The sequence below is a fragment of the Heloderma suspectum genome, chromosome 6, assembly GCF_057233095.1.
Source record: "Heloderma suspectum isolate Gila_16-S chromosome 6, 16-S_ref, whole genome shotgun sequence".
Lineage (NCBI taxonomy): Eukaryota > Metazoa > Chordata > Lepidosauria > Squamata > Helodermatidae > Heloderma > Heloderma suspectum.
Genome location: NC_139463.1, coordinates 48,109,626 through 48,136,672, shown reverse-complemented (window position 1 = coordinate 48,136,672; position 27,047 = coordinate 48,109,626). Strand labels below are relative to the sequence as shown.

General features: G+C 41.0%; 1 protein-coding gene and 1 non-coding gene across 7 annotated transcripts; both read right to left on the bottom strand.

Moving 5' to 3' along the window:
- Window positions 1-439: 439 nt before the first annotated feature.
- TIA1 (TIA1 cytotoxic granule associated RNA binding protein) lies at window positions 440-26,151 on the bottom strand. Of its 6 annotated transcripts, none has more exons than XM_084804234.1 (13): window positions 25,981-26,151; window positions 22,302-22,398; window positions 20,932-21,030; window positions 20,372-20,426; window positions 20,166-20,198; window positions 18,859-18,946; window positions 13,769-13,844; window positions 10,461-10,569; window positions 8,248-8,343; window positions 8,078-8,162; window positions 5,638-5,761; window positions 3,895-4,037; window positions 440-3,480 (listed from the first exon to the last, which is right to left on the bottom strand). In XM_084804234.1, the coding sequence occupies exons 1-13, from the start codon at window positions 26,004-26,006 to the stop codon at window positions 3,333-3,335; spliced, it is 1,179 nt and encodes a 392-aa protein (XP_084660360.1). In that variant the 5' UTR covers window positions 26,007-26,151; the 3' UTR covers window positions 440-3,332. The 6 variants fall into 6 exon arrangements, with proteins under 6 accessions (XP_084660360.1, XP_084660361.1, XP_084660365.1 ...); XM_084804235.1 differs by having other exon boundaries at window positions 3,895-4,034; XM_084804239.1 differs by lacking the exon at window positions 3,895-4,037.
- A 322-nt stretch (window positions 26,152-26,473) lies between these two features.
- TRNAG-CCC (transfer RNA glycine (anticodon CCC)) lies at window positions 26,474-26,544 on the bottom strand. Its single transcript has one exon. It is a non-coding gene; the product is annotated as a tRNA-Gly (tRNA).
- Window positions 26,545-27,047: the final 503 nt, after the last annotated feature.

The window sequence follows — 27,047 nt, the reverse complement described above, 5'->3', positions numbered from 1 at the left end:
CAGAGCTCACCCTAGGAATCTAGATTGTAGATACGAGTAAGAGACCTTTGGCTATTGGGGTGGTATATAAATGTAAGAAATCATCATCATCATAATTTAGGGGAAGGTGGTTATTTTGCTATAATATTGAATCAGTTAATGCACAGAGGACAGGAAGTAACATTTCAATAGCCTGTGTTTGGGATTGGTTTAGGATGACTATCTAGGAAATTAGATGCTCTTTAAAAGATCTCTTTCCAGCCATATATTCTGAGCATTTCATCACATGAGATGAAATGCTATTTAAGGATTTCTGCAGCTGACAGATTTAGACTTGGTAACCCATGAGGTCCCTTTCAGTTCTATGACATTATAAGGATCAGAAAAGGATTCTTCTGCAATTTCTCTCCCAAACCTATGCTGGAAATGTTTGAACAGTAAACAAAAGGTAAGTATGAAATATGCAAGCTCACATCTTTTATTAACATCTTAATGGCTTTCAAAAGTCACGGCTTCTGGAGTGAAGTTTTTGAACTTCTAAACACAAGTATCAAAATACATTAGTTCAAATGAAGCTTTCATTGTTTATACAGACGCAAAAATGGGCTGCTGTTTAAAAAAAACAAAAAGCCCCAAATCAAACACCCCAGGCAGCATCCTCCTCCTCTGAGATCTGTATAGGGTGTTTACACATCTCATATTAAGAAAGCTCCCTTTTTAAATTGAAAGGCCTGGCAGATGCTTAAACTAAAAGCAAGGAAAAGGACAACAGTGACATGAAATAGGCTCAAGTGATTGTTGACCTATTTTTCTTTAGGGCCACCGTAGACTGGTTACAGCAATGGAAGGAAACGCCAATAAAGCTGGCATTTGTTAAGCTTCTACTAAACAGTTTTTACTCGGGCTCATGTAGCAGAAGTCAGGAGTGACCTCCAGTAAGGTAACAAACAGAACTAGCGTAGCCATACAAATCACAGAACTTAAAGGGCCCCACCAATTTATTTTTCTCATCATATTTTGAAGTCTAATTGAGAATCTTCAGAACTTTCAAGCCTCTTAAATAATACTGAAAAGCTATTATTTTCTCCCTTTCGCCTTACCCCTTCAAAGAATTCATGTTTCTGAAATGTATTAAAGCTTTAATTATGGTCAACTGACATTCATTTCTTCCTGGGTATCCAAATAAAGGGAAAAACCCAAGGACAGCAATCAGCACTGAAAAGATATAAAAGGCTTTTTAAAAAACTGGGTAACAGGACCTCAGACTAAGTGAAAGACATTTCATTTAAGTTGACCAAACCTGGGCAGTTCTATTGCTGAAAATACACACAGAAATTCCAATGCGGCACCAAACTCACCTCAAACCTATTTATGTCCTCTTTTGAAAGAATTTTACAAGCAGAGGTGGTAAGCAACAGATATGTGTTTTGCAAATTTAAAAGGCAGCACGGATTCATAGATGAGAAAAATCTATGGAGTTAAAGGTGTCTTTTGGGAATGATTTTTAAAAAAATATTTTAAAAATATTTTAGGCCAGGCTCTGTCTACAGGTAACAACTAGCTTTCTTAACAGCCAGGTTCTTAACACAGCTGCACTGAACTATTCCCTAAAATTTCAAGCCATCTGGCTCAGCTTACTTTACAGAATGTCAGTTATTAACATAGTTAGGGACAACGTGGTTTTCTCATTGTAGGCGTTCTTTTGTCTTTTCTTCTTCCCCTAGGATTCTGTAGCAAGCTTTCAAATTTTAGAAGAGCTTCCCAACGCCCCGCCCCCCAACCCCGAAAGACAATGAGGGGTTGAAATCAAGACAAACAGAACCAACATTTTCAAAGCTAACCCTCTACTCTCTCATCAGGTCACTTCTTTCCATAAAATACATTGTCAACAGGATGCTCCGTATAGCATATGCTCAATTATCCCTTAATTGCTCCACTACAACCAGAACAAAACAAAAAACACCTCCACATGCTCAGACATTAACAGGGATAAATAAATACTACACCTAGGGGTAGTTTTCTTTTTCTTTTTTTGCACTCTCTGAAGGCTAGTCAAGGAGGTAGGATAGCAAGATTTTTTGGCCTCTGAACAATTAAAACTGCTTTATCCAGCTGGTCCTTCAGGCTTAACTGGAGCATTCTTCATACTCCTGGCCTGATTCATGTAATGCTACATGATTTCATAGCTCTACCTATACATGCTAAATCAAGTCAAACTTACTCCACTCGAGCAAAAGTTGCTAACAATTAAGACCAATGTATTCTCTACATATCTCTGAAAAATGAGAGCATGACTGTTTATTCAAAGTCTAACAATGTATTTGATATCCACATGCAAAAGCCAAAGCTTAAATCGTACTCATAAGTCACGTTAATCTCTGCCTCTTACCCTTTCAAAGAAGGAGACATACAAAAGCTGACCAACTTTTGTGAAAAATATTAATTTGCTAAAATAGTTTACATGATAAAGGATACATGTAAATGTAAAAACTGACAGATTTTAAAAAGCTGGTTCATAAGAATGTCACATTTTTTAATATTTGAAATTGGGCTGAACAGTGAAGATAAAGAACTGAGTAAAGATCTTTGAGTAAATCCAACAGGGATTTCCCAGGCACCTTCTCATACCTAACAATAGCAACAACATGAACAGTTGGTTCCATCCGAGAGCTCTGTACAACTACTTATGTCAATTATGACTTCCCCACCGCCACTCCTATTTAATAATTTAATAGCTGACAGTAAGGCAAAAACCACTTTTTGAAAAATGTCTACATACAAAATAATGTAAACCAATAAGTTATATTTGAAACCCCAGTATAACAAACGTGAGGAGATGGACACTTTATACAATAGGCTCTCTTTAAAACAGAATTGTGCACACACTGAAGATCACAACAAACCTTCAGAATTCACACAGTTTTGGCGTGTTTTTTTTTCTTTTGTACAACTTTTTTCATATACATTTTAAGTCATACTAGGAATGCAAACTAGAACTGCACGCTACTTCAGTGGAAAAAAAAAGTTTTGATATTGTGCAATTTTCTGCCCCAATCTAAAAGTGGCAGAAATCCCTGCATTAGTTGTGTTTCAAACAAGGATCTTAAGAAACACATCTCAAAAGAGGAAAAGAAGGCAAAAGTTGGCAGATATCCAGCATCTAGTATTTCCTGTGTGTGTGTTTTTTAAAAAAATGTGGACAACAAAGTTTCATGATTAAAAATAAATACTGTTTGACTTTTGCACTGACTTGATTGGATAGATTTTTTTTAAAAGTAAACAAAAGATTTACAATGCTCCATATAGCCTCAAAGCCACCAGTTGTTCTATTCCAGAGTCCTTCTCTGTCTCCCTCACTGCGTTTCAAAACCTGCCATCCGATATCCAGTTTGACTAGTTAGAACACTTCCATTTTGCCCCTGGGGGGGTGGCGGCGGGGGTGGCGGAGGTGGTGGTACACCGTAATTTGCACCCATCCATGCTGCAGAAGATTGAGTCTGACTGAATGGAAGAAGAAATGAGATTAGATAATGCTTGCAAAGTTTACACAGAGACAATGAACTGGAGTCAAGATGACAGTGAAAGTCTAATCAAATGTTCCTTTTATCACCAATACCAGTAATCCAGGAAGACAAAATTAAACAAATCAGCACCAAGGGAATAACAAATATGTAAAGTACTTCTAAACACATCCATTTGCCACTCGTTTCTTTAATTCTAAAACAGCACTGCTGATAAAAAGGTTCCATACTTGGCAAGGTTACAGAACTGCAAACCCTGTGGGTTGTTTCAGAATCTCACATAATGACATGCACTGAAAGGTTTTATAATGAATGCTTGGTTTTGTAATTGTGCAGGTACTTTCATTCTGACAAAGATTTCCTGGCACAAAGCCTTTATACAACAAATACTTACTTAAATCCCTGATTCCATGCCTGTCCATACATTCCATATGCAGGGACTTGCCAGCCATTAGGCATGTACTGGCCAATCTGTTGTGCATTTCCATACCATTGGCCCCACTGCCCATAAGGTGGTGGATATCCCACTTGATTCTGCTTTAAAAAGTTAGTTAATCAACATTAGTGTGCATTGTACAGGTCTGACAAAAAAAAAGTGGTGGTTGTTCAATTAGACTTCCACATTTCCCATACAATTCACGTACCTAAAGCACATACACTCAAATACACCAAGTATTTTAGCTCACGCTACAGTGCCCCACTCCCTGCCCCCTTCAAAATAATTTTTAAATAAAAATCTTGGAAAATGTTAGGGGCAGTCTCCTTTCTCTCCTTCTGTAGCTTCACCATTTCTATCCCCTCACCCCTCTTTAGTTCACTGTTTCTCCCCCTCTTGGGGGGGGGGGGGCAGATGGACACTCTCCCCTTGCTTTTTCTCTAGCCCTCTGCCTTCCTGCTTCCCCATCTCCCAACCTCTAGCTTTGCTATTTCCCTCTCCACCTCTTTACCTTGCTCATTTCTCCTCCCTCCCAACCTCTAGCCTCACTATTTCTCTCCCTAACCACCACCTCTTTAGATCACTTTTGACTAGCCAGGCCCCCACAGCAGCCTTTATGTAACCAGCCACATCCTCCATGGAAGCCATTTTGTGGTGGTGCCCACAGCAGTTTCTCAAATTCCCAAATATGCCCACAGATCCAAAAAGGTTGGAGACACCTGCATTAGGGCATTCCAAGTCCAGAGACTTGTATGGATTATATTTCACTACACTATTCAGCATATAAATCACTACACTGTTAGGGAGCTGAAGAAGAGATCATCTGCTCCATATGAAACTGCCCTACAGAGTCAGACCACTGGTCTATCTCACCTAGTACTGTCTGCTTTAACAGTGACCTCAGACATCAGTCCTCCCCAATCCAGCTGGCTAGGTCACCTTTAAACAGAGATGCCAAAAAATGAACCAGGGATCTTATGGATGCGAAGTATGTGTTCTACCACTAAACTGTAGCCATTTGGGAATTTAGCAGTAACACTATTGAGAAATGAAGAGTTAAATCTGCCATCACTAACCCTGCACCCAAAAGGACATTTACAGCTCCATCCTCTGCTCAGGTTTAGCTGCTGCAGCACAAGCAGAGACTTGGAGGACAAAAGCTAAGTGGCATCTTAGGTAAGGTCAACAACACTGAGTCAGAACGCTTCTACTCAGTCCCACTTGCATCTAAACACGCCCCGCCCCACACACCCCAATTTTCAGATATTTAACTGTCAGTGCTATGGCAACAGTACATGAAACTTAGGTCTATTCCTTATACATCCAGTCTACCACCCAAAAGATCCCTTGTATAAGCTCCTGAACTTGTCATGTGCAACAAATTAGGATTCTCTGGGACAATTTTTCTTAAACTCTTTTCAGTTTGTCCCAGTAATCGAAGAAGTCTACAGGAAAGGAAGCACAGTAACTGAAAATGATCAACATATCTTCTAATTAACTCCGATATATTCACCCTCAGCCCCTATTATTTTCCTATGTTTTATGGTTTGTTGCCATATGCTACACTGGGCAACTTCTTGGACAAGATGTTTACAAAGTAAACAGAATAAATTAATAACAAACAGTAAGGATTTGTGGTCTATTAGGAAGCACTGAAGATTTTTCAGATTTTTCTGTTTTGTTTTGGTAAAGGCCTCTTACCTGTTGGATTGGATTGATCATATCTGGTGTTTCTTTGCCCCAGTAACATTTCACAACATGCCCTTCTATAGTTGTGCCATTGACTGAAACAATTGCATGTGCAGCACTTTCATGAGAATTGAACCTGAAACCATTCAAGATATCCAATCAATACAAATCCCTCTCACCAATGAGCTGGCGCACAAGTCATTTGAAGGGTGAATCTATCCAAAGTACACCAGAATAGAGATTCTTTACATTGTATGACATATTCGTAAGTCTTCTAACCCAAAATTAGTAAAATTGATACCTTTGATACACTTTCAGGTTATACTAGCAATTGGTCAAAATCTGAAGTAATGCCTGTAGGTAATATCAAGACATCCAATGTAGAAATAAAATGGAAATGATATTCAGAAATGATAAAGTATCATACTGTACTGGTGGCCAGAGATATTTCTCAAATGTTTAAATAGAATATAAGTGAATTACTGGCGAAAATATCTTTTGCCTGGGGAAGACGGGCATCATTTAAATTAAGTGTTTGGGGTAAGGTTAAACATTCTTAAGATGAACGTTTTGCCACAAGCAATCTACATATTATGTAATATTCTTTTATATATTCCCCAAACCTATTTTAAAAAACTTTTTGCAGCATTTCGCAATATAAGCCATGGTGGGCTGCAGTTATTGTGTGAACTAGCCCTGTGTCTCGGCAGCTGCAGGTTGATCCATCTTCTCATGCTAAATTAACCTTCTGGGGGAATCCAGTTTTGAAAATAGAGAGGCTGTGTTTTATGTGGATGAACTGGGTTGATCGTAGAATTTATACTTCAGATCAGTTAATAGGATCAAATTAAGTTTTTACCATTTTCAGTATTGCAGCGTAGGTATCATTTGCTGTCTAGTGCTGGGTGGCAATACACTGAACTACAGCACCTGTTGATGTCCACATGGCCCATCAGTGATGAGTGCTTCAGCACTTCCTATATTGTTAGAGGCATTAATTGGTTCCTTACAAAAAGCTAAGCCACAATAGCTGTTTATAAATGTCTTTTGGAATGTAATAAAGACAATATTCAGACTGTTAGAAAGGAGAGGAATAAGGAATTACAATTCCCTATGCAGCCTAATCAGTGGAAAGTTGCCCCAGCTTCCATATGTACTATTTCTGTAGATTTAAAATTGAGGTTGATTCAACAAAAAAATTGATGTTGCGCATATATTGGCCACTACATAGGCTTTTTAAGAAGCTCACTAGCTCTGCCAGATGCTGGCGATGTAATGCGGATAATGCCTCATTGAGACATATGATGTGGGCATGCCCTGTTGTGGCTTCTTTCTGGTTTGAAGACACTGCCCGCATAAATGCTGCTCTTGAAAAATCAGTAATGACTGCAGATGTTCATGCACTTTTAGATTATCTTCCTACAATACAGGAATGAACACATGGACAGCATAAGCGGACTTTGAGTGCCTTTACAGTTGCAAATATACTTCAAGCCTCGAAGGATAAATACCCACCACCTACCATTCAATGGCCTGCAGATCTTACTGCTCTTGCTACATTTGAACATCTCTCATACAGTTGGCAATTTCATATGGATGCTTATCTAGATATATGGACTGTTTATTGTTGTTGTTCAGTCGTTAAGTCGTGTCCGACTCTTCGTGACCCCATGGACCATAGCACGCCAGGCCTTCCTGTCCTCCGCTCTCTCCCGGAGTGTGCTCAAGTTCATGGACTGTTTATACTAATGTATATATTTGAAATCAAAAAGTCAACCCTTTTTTTCTTTCATTAATGGAGCTGTAAACGATTATTGGGAATGGATATGTCATTGTTTTTTTCTTTTCTCCCCTCTTTTGTTGCTGTTCCCCCCACCCACCCTTTTTGTCTTTGTATATTTGCAATTTAAAATAAATTAACATTTTTTAAAAATCTGGGATGGCAGGAGGGAGGAGAAGACAATGCCAGTAGCCTGTGAAGGGCTCTGGAGAAAGGGTAGGACTATCAGGCTGGACTGCCAAGTATGGAGGAGGGACTGGGAGAGTGCTTTCTGAGGGCTTGGTGGAAGACAATACCTTCAGGAAGGGAGAGAGGGCTGAAACCCCACCTTCCATCTTACCCCTGCATGACCTCACAAAGCTCATGTGTGCATAATGAAAGAGAAAGTCTGAAGAATGGCAAACAGCCCAAACACACACAAACGAAGGCTTTGGTGAAGTTTGGGTGATCTCAGGTGGAAAAGAAAAGACCCTCCTTAGACTCCTTTTCCTCTAAAAAAAGGTAAGTGTCTGTACTTCAAACTTCTTTCCTATGTCTTGACCCAAGAACAGTCCTTACACATGTTGGTTAGTCACACGTGCACACTAGCATGTCAGGTTTAATGTATGATCAAAAGCATGTGGTAACATAAGCTTACTTAAAATACACACACAAAGAAAAATACTTTCATACCGTACAAAGGAGTACCCTTTATCTGGGAAGACTCGAATTTCCATTATCTGTCCAAATGGAGAAAATGTCTGACGCATCAGCTGTTCTGCAGACAGAAGACAGAGATGAAGTCAGGGTGTGAAGTTTGTACCTTCATTCTAGAGTCACTCAAAATTTATAATGCCTCTTACCTGTTAGTCCTGAAGTAACACCACCACAGTACACCGTGCAGTTGCTTGGACTGGACTGATTTACAACATCATCATAGGAAAGTTGTTTGGCATTTGCTGGATTAAAAAAAAAAGTTTTTACAGGTCTCTGATTGACTCAGCAAAAAGTGGAAACTTTTCTAGAAACACTGAACAGTCTCTCCAACTGTCACAGTTTAAGTCTTGGATTATATTACTATTTTGATTTATAGCCTCTTTCTATTATCTGTAAGTAGCATAGACTCCTGTCTCTGAACAGTTTGGTTTACAGCCTAAGACTGCTCCACTGTTCCACTAAAACAAAATTCTATTCAGATTCGAGGCTGTCTAATCAGGTGTGACTCCCTGGACCATGGGGCTGTCCCCACACAACCTGGATTTGGTTTTTTCAGTCAGGCAGGAAGATGGTGATCCAAAAGTGGAGGATTTAAATCTATCCTTTTGTCACAGTCAATTGCTAACTGTTGAGGTTTAGACTTTCAGAAGCTTTTCCCCTCTGCAAGGGTGGAGGATCTATTACAAGGGATCCTAATAGCTTCCAGACGACTTCTAATTGGTATGGCTGGTCCTCCTTGTCAAAGCCCTGGTCACACCATGGGACACAATTACAATCTTGGAGCTGAGGGCAATGAAGCAAAGTGGGATGATGGCTAGAACATAAGTGGAGAAAGACCGCTGCTGCATCTGCCCAAACGCAGCTTAGAACTCATTACTGAGTCTACTCTGTGATGGTGACAGTTATTTTTCACCTCTATTGTATCTTTGCAGTATCGTCTCATGGAACTGCTCTGGGTGGCGAAAGGCTTATTTCAATCTGAAAGGGAATTGATCATATGTTCAACAGCTTACTGTGACAAATTTGTAAGATACTTCAAAGATAAAACTGTTCGCATCCGGCATGACATGGATTCCACAATTAATGCAGTTCCATTAATGGCAGTATCCAGAGCAGTCTGGTTCATTTGAGTAGGGTAATTTCCAGATGCTGAGACCTGAGGATGCAGACAAAATCCTTGGATGAGTTCGACCGTCTGCATGCTTGACCCTTGCCTGTTTTTGGCTTGTTACATTTAATAAGGAGAGAATGGCCAGTTGGGTCCAGAAGGTTATACACTCCTTGAGAGAGGTTGCAGTTTCAGCGGTAGTAATCAGGCTTCTCCTGGAGCAATCTAACATGGACCCGGAAGTGGAGGACAATTAGACAATCCCTTGCTAACATCCTCTTCTTGGTCAAGAAGCCTGAGCAAGTGGTTGCCAGCCAAATCCAGGTGCAATTGGATGATGGCGTTTTTCTAGATCCATTTCAGTATGTCTTTTGTCCCAATTTTGGGACAGAAGTTGCCTTGACTACCCTGCAAGATGACCTTTGCTGAGAGACAAAGATGAGTGCAACCCTATGACCTCTCAGCAGCGCTTTATACCGTCGACCATGGTATTCTTCTGGATTGGCTGTGTGAGATGGGGTCACTATTTTATAGTGGTTCTGTTCTTTCTTGGATGGCTGTTTCCAGAACACAGTGCTGTGGCGGATTACTGCTCTGTTCCATGACAATTATGTCAAGAAGATTCACAGGACTCATTTTATACCCCATGCTATTTAACATCTATCTATATGAAACCACTGGGGGAGGTTATCCAGGAATTTGATCTGAGGTGTCATTAATATGCAGCAGATTACCTCTCCTTTTCATCCAACTTAGGTGAGGCAGTGAATGTCACGAACTGGAGCCTGAACAGGGTAATGGACTGGGTGAGCGCCAATAAACTGAAACTCAATCGAGACAAGACGGATATACTGTTAGCAAGCGGTTTATCGGCCCAACTGAATGGTGTCCAGCCTGTTCTGGAGGGGGTTGCACTTCCCCTGAAGTATCAGTGTGCAGTCTGAGGGTGTTCTGGATCAATCATTGACACCTGAGGCACAGGTGGCCTCGGTGGCTAAGAGTGCCTTTTATCAACTTAGGCTGATCTAACAGCTGCACCCTATCTGGACAGAGACAGCCTGTCATCAGTTATCCATGCTCTGGTAACTTCCCAATTGGATGACTGCAATGTGTTGTATGGGGGGCTACCTTTGAAGGCAGTCTGGAAACTTCCATTAGTTCAAAATAAAGCTGCTAGGATACTAACTGGGACTTATCAATACAATCTCATGATGCCAATACTTCATCAGCTGCACTGGCTAATATACTTACACTCGTATGTACTCTTTGGAGCTGGAGGTTTCCGTGTTGCCCAGTTAGTCCTGATTTGTCTTCCACCAAGCCACTGTCCCCCCATTTGCTGAATTGCATTTTCTGCATCCTACCCAGAGGGAAAACATTTTCAGAAATGATTAGCTAGCAACTCCGTTAGAAAGTCTTTAAAGATACAAGACTTCAGACAATGCTAGTTTATAGTAAAATCCTTGCTTATGTTACTTTTTACTACGTAAGGGCTATAAAAAGTATCAGCTCTGAACAATTATAGTCACTTGTTTAAATGTGAAAAAGAACTCTAATTATAACAAAACCAATTTACAAAGGGCTCATTTGTAAACAGGCCTTTTGTCCATAAATCTTTCCCCAGATGCTCAAAGTACCTCATGATGCAAATGTGCAATAATTGGCAAATGAAGATAGACACAAAAAAGTGCCTTCAATAACCAGGAAAAAAAAATGCTATTTCACCTATTTTGAAAACAGCATTTTCTGAAACTGCAAAATGAAACAAAACTGAATTTAGAAGTATAAACAGATGAATATCACAGGTAATCCACCATTATGCTGTAGAAGATTATGATAGAATTAGCTCAGTATCCCCAAAACAAAGAAGGCTAAGGGAGCAATCCTATGTCCCCTAGATAGTGTCTGGGGGGGGACATAGGATTGCTCAGTTTCTGGGCTCTGAGGCTGGAAACAGGGCTCCGACCTCGGAGCCCAGAAACCTTGCTTCCCACCACCTCCCTCTCATAGCCAGCATGGTTTTGGCTACGTCTCCACACTCGGAAATGGAACGTGGAGACGGGAAAAGAGGGCATTCCCAGGGGCAGGGAGGAGACCATGGTGGCGGCCATACGACATTTCCTACGGCTGCTCCAGCCTCCTTCTCCCCCCCTCCAAAGTGCTGCTGCTAGGCAGGTGAAATCTCCTGTCCAGCAGAAATTCAGGGCAGGTGGAGCGTAGAGATGAAGATCGCCTCTGTGCTCCAACCGCCCTGTGTTGGACACTCAGCACCCTCCAAGTTCAGAGGCTGCCAACTATCTTCATGGGATTGCACCCTAACTGTTCCAATTTTCCTATTGTGGTCCAAGGGCCTCAAATGTTTTGCCTGCACGCACCATAGTTTGGCACAAACGGCCAAGCTAGACATGTGGGGCAACTGCATGTATGTTAAACACATTTGCTCTGTTCACATACATAGAAGAGGTTAGGGAGGGAATCTACTCTTCACACAAAAAGGAGCATGTAGGGGCAGGAGTGAAGCCTGTCCCCATTCCCTTGCCTCACCTCACTGCATTCCATAGCTTTAAGCAATATTCTCTATGCACAGCTCACTTCTGGAATTGAAGCCAGCCTGGGAACTGCTTCAAGCAGTAGAAATTCAGCAATGTAAGGCAGGGGCAGGTTCTGCTCCCCACTCCCACACCACTTGTGAAAAGGGCGCCCCTGCATCATATGTGAGTGAAGCAAAGACGTGTTTAACATACATATGCCCCACATGTCTTTTTTGCCCATCAAAGTGGGCAGTTGCTATAGTTTTATCTCACTCTTGGTATGCACAGCACATTTTATTTATTTATTTATTTATTTATTTATTTTTATTTCATTTCTATACCGTCCAATAGTCAAAGCTATTTAATTTTCACAATGTTCACAAAAATTAAAACCAAACAACACACAATAAACAATTTAAAATATATAGAACATTAAAACCACAATATAACAATACAACCACAATAAAACCTCGGAGCAGTGCAGGAGTTTAAAATACAGATTTAAAAACAGCAAAGCTAAAAATTTAGAAAGCTAAAATACATTATAATATCCAACTCAGCCTCACAACTATGATTCCACAAATAGGGAACAAGGACTGAGGCCCTAATTCAAGCTATATCTTCCCTCCAGGACTGGACCAGGGAGAGGTCAAGAAAGCTAGGAAGCCTGTGCCATACTGCTGCAAACCATCTAGTACATCTGACGCTGTTCACCAAATTTTAGACCCCGACCATTAAGGTGGTGCAGCTATGGGATGGAGAGAGACAGGGCCTCTTTAGTACCATGGAACAAGCCAACAGTATCCATTTTAGTATTTCAGATTAATGTGCAAATGCACCCTTCAGTGAGGAGCATTTGGTGGTATTTGCAGGATAAATTTGACTGACTCCATCCCAAGTAAAAACAAAATTAAAAATGCAATGTAATTGTTAAATATGCACCTTTCAAGGTGCTACATACAAAAAACATCCTGAGAATGGGAAATAATTTTGATTTAGTATGTTTCCCATTACAGAAATCTTACTTCCAAAACAGTATCTTCAAGATGCTCTTAGAAGCAATTACAGGCAGCGAACTAAACCAGCCTTCCCCAACCTGGTACCCTCCAGATGTTTCAGACATCAACTCCCATCAGCCCCAGTGAGCATAGCCAGTGGTCAGGAATTCCGGAACACTAGGTTGAGAAAGGGCTGCATTAAACTCTTATTCAGCTGATGTGCAAGATGACCTGTCCATCAATTAATATTTTCTTGCACCTGCAAGTAACTATTGCTTGCATATCTTTTGTCAGTTTCTCTGTGATAGCAGAGAAAAGTGGAAGATTACTCTGGTCCTTGACAGTGGTTCCACTGCCCCCTTCCCAAAAAAGAGTATCAGCCAAAAAAAAAAAAAAATCAAACTGTCCGTAATTGGATGAAGATGCCCATTAACAACTTGTATTTTTGTTCTGGCATCAAACCGATTTCCTCCTCCACCTTTTCCCTCCACTCCCCTTTCCTTGTGAGTTTTGTCTTTTAGACCGCAAACCTTGGGCAGGGCCTGACTCTTATTTTTAGTTAAATACAGCATAACTAGGCAATGCAGGAGCTTTTTATACTGATGAAGAATTCTATGTTATTTTGTAAGAATGATTTAACTGACAATGAAGACCGACCAAGTGTGGCAAAGAGCTTGTGGCCAGGTTCGAACGATCACAGAGTAGGGAAGGAACGATCATGTTTCCCCTACCATTTGCATAATCTCTCGCAATGCAGCATGGGCTGGCGTGTTGTACGAACACGGCATGGGGTGCAGCAGCTGTCATTTTGAGCCACCCAGGGTGGTAGAGGTTGTGGGGTGGGTATGAAACGGCCGCCACTGTGCCCCACACCAGATTCGCATGACATGCCAACCCCCACTGCATTGCAGGAGATTATGCAAATAGTGGTCACACACGCAGCACATGCAGGGGAAGGAACCATAATGGTTCTTTCCTCCACAGCGATTGTCCAAACCATGTCTGTGAGAGTCAGTTTGCAGGCACTCACCCATTTATTGAAGAAAGAAACAAAACCATATCCTTTAGATTTTCCTGTTGCCATATCCTTAACAACTCGAGCATCCCTAAAAAGGAAAGAGAAGGCCAGTTAAGCATCAACAGAACAGAATCCAAGTGAAAATGTCTCACACGCAGCTCATTTCTCACGTTTCTCCTTTAATAAAATGAACTTCTTAAATGCACCAGCAATTATAGTCAAAGCAATTCTCCCTTTTTACTAAGGTTTTATCACATGATAGCAAATATTAAACTTAATTGTGTAAACATGCAAAATCAATAGCTTTTAAAAACAAGTATTTTACAATCGTTGGTTCACAGTTCAAAATGCTCTTACATACTGTTAAAAACACTACGCATGGTCAAAGCAGCTATTCAAAGGAATAACTGAGGGCATGTAGTTGACTAGCATATTAGCGACCGGCTCTCTTTAACCATGCAATTTATAAACTTACTATTGGCCAACACATTCTACCTACTTATTAGAAATAGAAAATAGAAAAAATGAAAAAATAGGAATTAAAAGGCATACGTCGCCTGTTAACTGAATTCTTTAATTTTCTCAGGTCAATTCGTTACCCCCTTTTTGGACTTGGGCAGCTGTAAATTTTGAGAAATTGACATTTTCAGAAATGGTTGCATTATGGAAGAAAATAAACACTAACATGTTTTTTTACTATACACTATTAAATAATCTTTTAAAAACTGCATTCGTAATTAACAATCATACAGGACTGATTGAAAACTACAAAGTATATAAAATAAAAATTTATAAAAGTAAATAGAAAAACTACAACGTTTGTCCACTGTGAACTGTAGCTTGCAGTTAGCCATGGCAATGCTGTCCATTCTTCAGAGACATTCTGCAAAATAACCAGAGCCCTATTATTTGAGATTGAGTTAAAAAAAAAAAGACAAAGACCCAGCTACAATAGCTAAACCCCACAAGTGGAAACGCTGCTTTTATTAACTAAAGGCTCCTCAGGTAATTTGTGCACAAAAGTGAACTGTCAAGAATGTTCTCAAACATACAGGTCTACTGTGCCCTCCCCCCAGCCCACAAGATTCTGGCACTTAACACACACAACCACAAAATAAAGCCGGTAAGAAAGCCACGCAGTGTAACTGAAGAGCCAGCACCATACATCAAGTCTAGGAGAGACTTTATGATGCCAGATGGTCCTCAGAAGAGTTTCAGCCCACTCCATTATTGCATTCTATATTTAAAAACTTGATTTTAGGAAATGAGCTAAATAATGTGGAGATCACTGAAAGATCCAGCTAGACTTCAAGACCATTTTAATATGTTACCCCATGGAAAATAAAAGAACCTAACTTTACTAATTAAACAGATGTATGCCTCAGAACTTTCATTAGCTTGTACGGCCCTGTGGAAATTGTTTTGAGAACAGTTACCGTCATAATCACATAAATGGTTCCCGATGAACATCTTAAAAGGGGGGAAGCCCTCTATACTTACCCTTAACTGTCGTTCTTGGAAATAAGGCTCACCAAGACAAGCACATGTATATACCAAGCAAGCCACAATGGGGTGAATGCATTTACATAAAAGTTTGTAATTTATCATTACCAAGACTTGTGACATTAACACTTTTATAAAGGAAACATGAATTCGTATTAATATTGTATTATTTAAATCAACTCATATTTCCAGGAGCAGCCAGTGGTCTATCTAAGAGCCCCTCAGAATTTATTTTCACTCAGAAATATACAGCCCAGTTCCTCCCCCCGCCCCCGCTCTCCAATAAAAAGTTGCCTTTACTTTGACATTTAAAATGAATTTTTAACTTTCTGAACTGGGTAAAGGATTTGTTTTCCCTAGACTGACTAACAGGATGCATTGCAACAGCTTCTTAAGTTAATGGCTAAGTTAATATGCATGCTGCATACGCCAAACCAGCATGTATCCATGAAAATATTGTCACAGTTTATGTTCTTCCTCCCAGCAGTTGTTTCAGAGCTAAGGAAGGGCTTAACATTTTTGGCTCAGAGCCATGTGCCAACAAAATACACATATCCCCAACCTTGCCCACTGTCCCTGGTCAGGATTAGTGCCTGCATGGTGCCTGGAATATTTCTCAGGAGCAGAGGGAAGTATATATGCTTCACCAAGTTGTTTTTTTGGGTGTGGGGGAAGTGTGTGTGTCTTTTCAGTCCCCTAATCTACCTGCACGCATTAGATCCAGCACACAAATTAGGCTTACATCAACAATGCCAGTCAACTCTCAATGAAGCTGTTCAAAACTGAGTCACTTGGCATGAAGTCTGCTGGACCAGGAATGAGGCACATCTTGGCATTCTTGGAGATATACCAACAGAACTTCAGTACAGACCTACATCACAATACTAGCAGAACTCTTAGCTTTAACAGAGAATATTACCAGTGCTATCAATGTGGATTCGCGTTTTATCAAATTAAGAATATCCGAAATTTTGTGATTTTGTGACAAATACATGCTTAAATCAAATTTAGGGCACAGTACTACTGGACCCACCTTTGATACTTGTAAGCCAGTGAACTCAGAGGCTCACAAGTATCCAATGCAGAGCGGGAGGTGTGGCAGAGGCTCTATACTCTGCAACTTAGCTAGATGGGCTTTTTTGCCGGTCTAGCTGAGGTGTCAAGGAGGGAGATGAGGTGTAAGCCGGCCTCCCCAGAACCACCCCCTTTCCTTTCTCTCCGAGGTCTCTTTTGCAACTTTGGCGATGCACCCAGCGGGTACTCTCTGTGCCAGCTGCGGGGGGGGGGGGGGGGGCCTCAGATTCCTGGCACTACTTTGACCTTGGATCTAGGAATCTGAAATATCCTATGCCCCCCCACTGCATAGGATTGCACCCCCCCAATGCATAACCACATGCTTTACCATTAAAATCACAGGATGTAGGCATATCTAACTTTCTCTAAATTGTGCCCTAGGCCCTCAACCGGGAAGACCTCATGCTCAACCATCATCAGAATTCTGTGAAATACTTTGTCACTCTATAGATAGGCAGACAATTTCAACCACAAGAATGTCAGGTATAAATACATGCATAGCTGGTGCTAAAGAGAAATTGGCCAGGCTGAAGTTTGGGGATAGACTTACCATCCATCCCCAAACTTTCAATCTCACCCCTACCCCCTGAAGCCCTTACTAAGATAGCAAATGCATTTATTTATTTGTTTGCTTGTTTCATTTCATTACCGCCCAATAGCTGAAGCTCTCTGGGCGGTTCACAACAATTATAGAGACCTGTTCCACCTATGTTACAGGCATTTATACATAAACAGGTGTTACAGCTACTTTTTTTAAAAGAGTGTATAGGGCAGGATACTTTTTCGGGGGGGGGGCAGAGAGTTTTGCAAAAGGAGCTTATGAATCTGACACTTCAGTTGCAGTCAATATACAAATTGTATGTTATTTATTTGAACAGGCTATTGTTAATCTACAACTAGTGTTGCTCTTTTATTCTACAATACTCCAAGTTGTTACCCTCAAACAGTTTTGACATACTTTAGTGTTTGTAAACCTGTTTAGGACTTTACTTACCCTCCTTGCTTCTGATCTTCAGCATCTGACATGTTCTGGGCAAAAGCTCTTCTTCAGGGGAAAAGGCCCATAAGAATAACCACAAGCCAACTTTTTTTGAACGAAGTTTCTCTTCTTCCCCAGAAGCTGTGCTTATTCTCAAAACATGTCAGCAACCTGCAGCTACTTCTGTGCTCTGAAAACATCCAAGACCAAGCAGTGTTGCAGCAGTAGCTGCAAGTCCGTCTGGCTGCCAGCTCCAATGAACCAGAGATCAAAGGAACTCAGCCACAGCTGCTAGGCTAAGCCAAACTTTAGGGAATCCTGAGGAATTTGAGGCACAGTCAGGTTCTTCCCTCTGTGTTCAACTTCCTCAAACACCAGTACAAGCAGGAAATGTCTTGGGATGGGGAAACTTTAAACAACCAATCCTCATTCCTTCTTCAACTGGCCCAGGATAGGACATACACCAGCTCTGGTTGTCAGGATGGTCATGAAGGCCTCATGCTGGAATGCATGTGCTAGCAACAGACTTTGAAAGAGATAGAGTTGGTTGTCCCTCCCCACGCTGTCTTTGAGGGGTGTGCAAGGATTGGGAGCCTCTTTGTCCATATTTCTTTGCGCTATCAACCTTGAAATTGGCTTCCAACTAATTTTGAGGGTGTTGTTGATATAAGTGTCTTGCTGGTCTACAATCATAATAAAATTGAATTGAATTGATATAAACTGCACAGGAGCAAGAAAGATTTGAAATAACTAGCCACGGATAAAAATAAACATCCCCAAGAGACACACTACATCTTCTTTCTGTTTCAGCAGGTCAGAGTGACAGTTACCAAAACAAAGGATAAATTGCTACCATTAACCTCCATTCAGAATTATTCAAACACTGATGAGGATGCATATCAGAATCACTTCACTGCACAATTCATCAAATGTTGTAGTGTCACTCTGGCTAACTGGTCATCATTGCCAACAGCAACAACCAAGTTAAAAAAAATATCTGTAGAACAATATAGTTGGTTCTCTGATCTACTATGCACACTTTCACATGCCTTACAAACTATGACAAATGAAGCAGGAAACTACACTGAAGGCCAATTTCTAGTTTATTTTATTTAATAGAGCACCCATTTCACAAAAAGCCAAAATCTTGCAGGCAATAACTTCTATGAAATGTGATCCATGTTAAAGCTGCTTTTATGAGCGTATATAATGCCTTTCTATTGGCAGAAATCATCCAGAGATCAGCTTTACCATTGAAAATCCATTCCAGAATGTCTAATAATTTAATGATAATGAAATGAAAGCCCAGATTTAAAAATAAGTTACCAGTATGACATGAAAAATACAGAAACTTTCTAAAATATAAAACCAAAGGCTAGATATGTACATTTAATAAAACAAAATGAACTGTTCAATAATCTCTGAATAACTACTAAGATACAACTCTTCAGAGAATATAAATATCCTTCAATATGCTGACACTGTATTCACAACATTCAGTTTAATACTAGATTGCCCCCATTATCTGTCATAAGATGTTACTTACGATATTCTTCCAAATGGTGCAAAAGCTGCTTTTATATCTTCAGTTGTAATTTCTGGGCTGAGGTCTCCAACAAAGACATGGAAGTGGTCTTATCAAGAAAAAGAAAAAAATGTACAAGTTTGCAGAGTACTCATGGAAATAAAGGTTATGGTATTTTTTAAAAAATCTTGTATCAATTTCCATACATCAGGAAACTACATGAGAACTAGAATCTTTTAACCTATCAGATAACAAAATACATCATTGTTTAAAATATACCCATCAACAGACATTACAGTACACAAGTAAAGTTACATAAAACTAGCAATTATTTTTCATTAAATTATCTGTAGATAATTAAATTATCATAACAGAAACTAAATTTCCATGAGAACTATGTTCATTTAGTTCAAAGTCAAAACATTTTACATTACAGTCTTATTTTGTAATGCTAGAATTTAGTTTATTTTATACATACGTTTAAAAACACTGAGCTAAATGTCTACTGGTTCTGTGAGCAAAATAGAGTAAGTTTTACACTGACCAGTATGGACAACGTAAGTTACAAATAGCTCAATCTTAGTCATATTTTGTGAAGAACAGTCAAAAAGATACCTTGCATTGCAACAGTTTGATGTTAAAGTATTTGACAGTTTTCTGAAAAGCCAACAGTTTTGGTTGCCCAGCCTTTACACCATGTGAATCCATGTGAATTCAAAGTATGAGAAATCCATGAGCAAGTGAACTAAGACTGAAGGCAACAGAACGGAAACAGTAATCCCTTCACAATTTATGTTAGAGCCATTTACACAAGAACTGGTGATACAAAGATCTCATATCTAAGGACTTTCTTCACAGACACATAAAGCCCATTTTAATTATCACCACCTCTAACTGGCTTCAATGCACACATGATACTTTACAACTCCACCTTGGGAAGAGTTTGGTTAAATCCTCCCCCAACGTTTTAAAAGTTCTAAGGCCAGACAAGTAGAGAAGCAACACACTGGGTTGCCTAACAGCAGAAGGGATAAGGATCCAATTGGAATAGCAACTGATACACCACAAGGAAGTCTTATGGTGCAGCGCAGACAGCAGCCTTGAAGGAAGCTGGTTATCTCACCCTCACAGAGAGGGAAAGAATTCTGACAGCAATAGCAGCTTAATGGGGGTCAAAGGGCTTAAGAGTCAACAACAGTCCACATCCTGATCCATTTGAGAGAGGAGGGAGAAATCTTGTGACAACAGAACAACCCCCCCAAATAGTTTCAGGCGGTTAGTGAATACACCTGAGAGATTTCATTTTATGTTTAAGAAGATACAATTACCTTGTGAACGCAGTGTGTTGACAACGGTACTACCTGATGACAAAGATTAGATTTGTTCTTAAGTTTATTAACACAAACACATTAAATAATATCTTAGGATAATGATCAAAACAATAGGGCAAATATTTGCATGATGCTTATTGCTTAACATTAAAAACACTTTTGTGCAAATAAAGAGCAATTACTCAGAATCATAAAGCACTTACTGCTGGTATCTTTCTTCTGGCTGCTGGGGGTTGTTGCCCAGTTCACTTTGACCTCCTACAAATGATATTTACTAAAATTATATTCAAGGAAGTTACAACAGTTTTATTAAACCCACAATCCCCCCAAAATCATGTAATTTGACAAGTATTTAACATGTCATATTTAAAATATTATTTTGCTATATTTTACAAATGATTGATTTAAAAAGTCTGTATGGCAAAGCCACCACACTAGTGAAGTTGAGTAATATATTGCAGTCTTAAATAACCTAAGATGCCAGGTTATGTTTTATTAATTTGCCACACCATTTTATTTGCAAATCCAGCAAAATTCAGAAATTCATGATGATATTTCACTATTTTGTTCTGTAAAATCATCATGCAGCTTTTATCTCAAAAATTTTAAAAGCTCAAATTTTAAGTTTAAAGTTCTGCTATGTACAAGACTAAAACAGGACAGAAGTTTACCTTTAAATTTTCTTCTTTTAAAAAAGTAATATTTATCCATATACCTAAAGCCACACTTCTGCTCCATCTCACCTGTAGACCTGAAAGCTTACCTTACCCATTATCTTCCGTCCATTCATAGCTGCTAAAGCTGCAGCTGCGTGACGATGCTCATAGAACTCCACAAAACAGTATGGATCATTTCCAGCTGTCTGTTTAAACAGAAACAGAAAAATGTCAAAGGCCACTGCTGACTCCTCTCAAGCTTGTGTTCAATTTGTTTTATTAATATTCTCTCTAACAAGCAGCAACATTAAAACTGCAATCCTAGCCATAATTACTGCCTTTTTTCTAGGATTAGCAAGAAGAAAACATTCCATTGCAACAAGTGGAACTTTGACTGTTCAGATGCCAGGTGTAAGTTGTATTGTTTCATTTATTACATTTCTATACCACCCAACAGCTGAAGCTTTACCTTATAAATTATGTACTGGTTATTTTTTTTTTTTTAGGGGAGCCAGGTAACTTAAGCCTCTTTTATTTTCAACTTTTTTCTTAGTTCCTTTTACTTGTTTGTTAACCCCTGAGCTAAATTTGTTTTACCCCTTTTTACACTATCCCAACATCTTCAAAGGAGGGCAACAACCAATGGAACTCTTTGAACCCTCCCAACTTTGTTCAAACCCATATCAATGTATTTATTTATTTTAGCACCAAACATTGCTCACACTGATCGATTTTTAACATCAAGGATATTAGAAATTAAAAGCAGTGTTAAGAATTTAAACACACAATGTTTATATCAAAACTTACATTAAATCATCCCCAGCAAAGAAAGGGAGTTTAAGAGCTTTTTCATTTCAACAAATGATAAAGACTCCACTTTTCTATAAATCAATCCTCTATTAAATCACCCTTTTCTCTTACCATATTAGTCAATTTAACCATGGCGGCCATATCCAGACCCTAAGACACTAATAATTAACTGAAGGTGGCTTAACCTCCTTTCAACCAAAACAAATTATCTACTTTTTACGCTTTCCAATAACCAACCATGATTTCTGGGTGGTGTGAAGGTAGGCCTGACTAGGCCTCTTGAATAGTTTGGTTCAAGCAACCAACCAAGGTGCCTGATGGGACTGGAAAAACGTATGCGTGTCAGACCATGAGAAGGTAATCGTAACTTGCTCATTACAGGCAGGAAATTCCTTTTTAATGAGTAGCTTAGGACCTTAGAAGTAAGAGATAATAACGTAGCTGTACTGATAAGACTGTTACTGATTACTAAATGGTTTCTGAGCAAGCGTAGTGTGTTTTCGTTGTTCTCCAAGTTTCAGTATGTATAAAGATACCCTGTTTCTTTTTTGAAGAGACTCAGCTCTTGGCTGACTCCCACAGCTGTGTGGTGTTTTAATAAATTTCTGACAGTTTAACCTAACCTGCCTTGGATATTTCCTTAACAGTGGTGTACTGGTAAACTTACATCCATTATCATTTTGCAGTTTTTGCATGGTCCAATCTGGCTGAACAGCTGGAGAATTAGGGCTTCGGTAACATCTCTTGATAGATTCCCAACATACCTGCAAAATTTACAAAGGTTTTAGATCAATTAAAATTTGAGCCTCAAACTATCATAGTATGACTTCCTTAATAAAAGGAAAACAGGGTAGCAACTGCACCTCCCCAAATGTGGCTAAAATAAAAGTCTACATTTATTTACAGGAACAGGGTGGTCAGAAGACAATGACAAAGGCAAAAGGCCCATGGCTTGAATATCTGTGCAGAGCAACAAGAGTATTTTTTTCAGTGTTAATAAGCTTAAGACTGGTAGCAACCATGAGGTCTGAGTAGGTAAATTCTCATATTTCTCAAAGTATATGCTACACAAATCAGGAAATTCAGCACTAATCCTTTGCAGGGTTTCCAGATTATAAGCAAAATCTTTGAAGTTATGCATCTCCCTTTTCCCATTTAAATCCTTGACAAAATCCTTCCTGGGGCACCATATATTTACCAGACCACAGTCAGCAACTAGTAACCATTAACCTACTCCTTTGTCATAAACCCTGTCATCTCCCTACACTTTGTTTATGTAATTGGACATTAAAAACCTTAGCACCTTATGATGGAGTTTTATAACTTGTTGCAGAGAGCATGTTTGCACTCATGAGAACTCTATGAACTGGAGTTCTGCTCGTACAGCCATTGAAATGAATGGGACTTAATTTCGACTAACATTGGAAGCAACCTAGTGTTCTCCCTCTGCCTTACTTCCTTTTACCATTTATCATTTTTCAGAAATAACACCACCTTGGTCACTCCTCACACATGACCTGAGAAACATTAAACTACTCCAAGCGTGAGCATAGCCTGCCCGTTCCTACCTTCACAATTTGCGCTTTGCTCATAGAGGCCCAGGTTACAACTGAGGCCCAGAATGCCTTTTACCAGCTTTTGGCCAATGTGGTGAGCAGGTCTGCATGATCAAGCCAAGCCATGGTGGGCTGTGGCACATGCCAGCGGACATTTTGAATGCTCAAGCTGCTCACGTCCTCTAAACCCGGGCAGTGTGGATTGTGCGAGGGTTAAACAACACTCGCATAACCCACGACCTGTCTGGGTTATGCAAGAGTTGTTTAACCCTTGCCATCCAAGTTCAAACAACACAAGCCGTGGCGTGAATATTCAAAAGCCACCCAGTGCACACCGCAATGGTGGACTACGGTGACCAAGTGAACCAGGTCAATGGCTGTACTCCTAGTCAAAGATAGGGGTCTAGCCACGGACATTCACGTTTTGGTGGACAGCTGTAATGCATTCTACATGAGGCTGCTTTTGAAGACGCTTGAGAAACTTCATCTAGTGCAAAAAGTGGTAGCTTAATAGTTGATGGGCTGAAAATGGTTTAAAATAGCTGCTATGGCTATTTTAAAATGGCTGTACTGATGATGGTTTTGAGCCCGGACCCAATTCAAGGTGCTCATTTTAACTTTTAATGCCCTGGGTTCCAAATCTCTCAGAGAATATCTCCTCCCGTATGAATCTTCACCCAATAATCAACAACCATCAATGAGGTGCCGCTAAAATATTCTATCATATGCGGAGCCTAGTTTAGACTTCCTCCAATTTTCCATGGTTCCATTTTTACTTCCTTTTCAAGGGCAGGCCATAACTTTTCTTTTTTGCTCTGCCATCAATAGCTGCCTTCAATAGACACCACTTTTTATATTTGGTACATGTTGTTTCAAGCTAGTGTATATTGCGTGTATATTGTTATTTTACCTTGTAAACCACTTTCATAATTTTGAACTGAGAAATGGCATTACAAGTTTAATAAAATACATCTACCTAGTTGTGTGCACATGCTCCCTGTTCCCTTGATTCAGGTAAAAGAACCCCAGAACACACACATGACATATATACATTTTATATACACCATTTCTCAGCGAAACTTATCTTTGAGGGGTTTTAGGAGGATAAACCAAGTACTAATTGTGGAGCTCTTTATTCATGCAAATGTCCAAAAAATATATTTAACGATTTCTGGTTGTAGTGGAAAAATAAATGGGTCTTCTGGTGAACCTCTCTGGAGAAAGCTCTTATGGCACCATCCCTGAGAACACCTCTTCTGTGGTCATGACCTGCCTCACCTCAAGAGGTGGAAGCACCTGGAGAAGGGTACCCTGAAGATCATCTCAGTATATGAGCAGGCTGAAGGCTTTAAATATCTGGTTGCCAAGTCATACAGAGCTTTAAAAGGTAAGAACCAACCAAACTGGCAGCTAGTATATATTCCCTTAGGCCCGTCCCATTTAGTAATTTACAGCTATATTTTAGACTAACTGACATGTCCAAGAAGTCTTAAAAGGTAGCTTCAAGTATAACATAGTCTAATTTAGAGAATACCAAAGCACGGTCAAGCTCAGTCCAAGAAAGACCACCAGATAATTCACGTGAAATGTTCTGAACACGCTATTAAGGCATTATATAAATGCATACTAATATTATTATTGTAAAAACAACAAAGTCTTGTGACACATTAAAAACTAAATTATGACATAAGCTTTTGTGCTCCCTGTGCATTTCATGCAACTGATTTCTTGTTTTTGTTGCAAGAGACTACCCCTGTGGATATTATTATATAATACAGCATTCCCCCAACTAGCAGGGCAGCAGAAGCGCACACACTGTGTGCACTCCATTGGTGTGACAACAATATTGAGGGTGGGGTGAGCAGAAGGAGAAACTGAGGAGAAATGCATTGTTCTGGTCAACACGTACAGCAGAATAAGATGGTAGATCGCCTCCACAACTTCAAGCTGCAGGCAGAGGATGTCATTTTTAAATGCTTTTTATAATTTTTGGTAACTGCATGTAAAAAAAAAACTGCATAAGGAGCTCTACTGTAACCAAGCTTACCTGCATGCAACTGTATTATTCCCCATCCACAGGTTCCCCTGAATAAACTAAGCCCCTTGGGGCAGGGATCTACCGTCTCATTCTCTGTAAAGTGTCATATGTATTTATTACATTATATAAACAATCAAGAGAAGGATTCTAGCCTACCCCACTAGCTGTTGTGCTAATTTACTGTTTGGAGTTAGTTTTGTTTTACACAGGGAAGAATAAAAAACATGGCACCCACTCTGAACACGTATAATCTCCCCCAGGAACAGGGAGGCCTGGGTTCAAACGCCGACTCTCCGCCAAGCTTTGTTAGGTGACCTCAGGTCAGACACGCTCCCACACGCTCACTTCAACCTACTTCACGGATTGTTGCGAGAATAGCACGGGGGGGGGGGGCGGCGGCGGCGTATGCGCTGCCCTGAGCACCGCGGAGGAAAAGCGTTATTAAAATGCACTCGACAAGCGCTCAGCGAGCATGCCATCTCGCTGCACCGCGTCTGAGCTGGGAAGGCCTCACTTCTCCCCGCTTCTTACTGCCCGCCCCTTTTCCTGGTTTTGTCGACAGAGGACAGACAGAGGCTTTAGTCATCTCTTCCTTTACGTTCGCCCTCGGACGAACGGGCGGAGAAGCGGGGCAGCGGCGCGGGGCAACAACGTGGCCTGGCCTGGCCGGGCCGGGCCCCTCCCCCTGCGCACAATAGGCCTCGGAGCCTCCCGGCCGGCCAACCGGCTCACGGACCGACCGACTGACTCACAGCGTTTTGGGCATTTCGTCCTCCATGGCCGCGGCAGCTCCTCGTCAGCCCCCCAGCCAGGCGTGATCGACCGCGCCGCCCGTGGGCCGAGTCCGCGCGCGAGGCAGGCCTCACGTAGCCGCGAGGGACGACCAACCCGCCGCTGGTCCTCTCAAGATGGCGCTGGCGGGCGGAGAGGCCCGGGCCGGCCGACGGAAGCGCGCCTCAGCGCATGCGCCGAGCTCCTCCCCGGCACGCAACCCGCTCCTCCGCCGGCCGCTTTGCGGCTTCTCGGTCTCCTGGCGACTCTCGCGAGACTTGCGCTTGGCACATGCGCACTGCTTTAAAGTCGTGAGCGAAGCTGCGCTCCTTTTTCCTCTTTTACGCTCTTCTGTCCTTTCAAAATTTAATAAATACAAGTTTTTGCCCTGCCGGATAGCTCGTCGGAACAAGCAGCGGCGCTGCCGGGCTTGGCGCTGGAAAGGGGGCGGGTAAACCGACAAGCAAAAATCGCTGCGCCGCCCGGGAATCGAACCCGGGTCGCAAGAATGGGAATCTTGCATGATACCACTACACCAGCGGCGCGGACGGGAAGACGAGCGAGAAAGAGACCATAGGAAGACGGGCACGGCCGGCGGACGTGAGGAGCCCCCGGCTTCCGAGCGCTCACCTTCCTATGCTGATCTTCCAAAGCGTGAAGCGAGCATGTGGGTCTACTCAGAAGTCAGCCCCATTGCAACATGCCCGGGAGTGTTGTTGTTGTTGTTCAGTCGTGTCCGACTCTTCGTGACCCCATGGACCATAGCACGCCAGGCCTTCCTGTCCTGCGCTCTCTCCCGGAGCGTGCTCAAGTTCATATTCATTGCATCCGTGATGCTATCTAGCCATCTCATCCTCTGCCGTCCCCTTCTCCTTTGGCCTTCAGTCTTTCCCAGCATCAGGGTCTTTTCCAGGGAGTTTTCTCTTCGCATTAGGTGGCCAAAATATTGGAGCTTCAGCTTCAGGATCTGTCCTTCCAATGAGCACTCAGGGTTGATTTCCTTTAGGATGGACTGATTTGACCTCCTTGCAGTCCAGGGCACTCGTAA

Bases quoted from the DNA above. Each gene is read 5' to 3' on its own strand.
- TIA1 (XM_084804234.1), bottom strand. From the start codon at position 26,006: ATGGAGGACGAAATGCCCAAAACGCT. The intron at 20,199-20,371 runs GTAAGTGCTTTA...CTTTGTCATCAG, and splicing joins CCAGAAGAAAGATACCAGCA to GTAGTACCGTTGTCAACACA. The intron at 13,845-18,858 runs GTAAGTAACATC...TTTCCTTTTTAG, and splicing joins GCACCATTTGGAAGAATATC to GGATGCTCGAGTTGTTAAGG.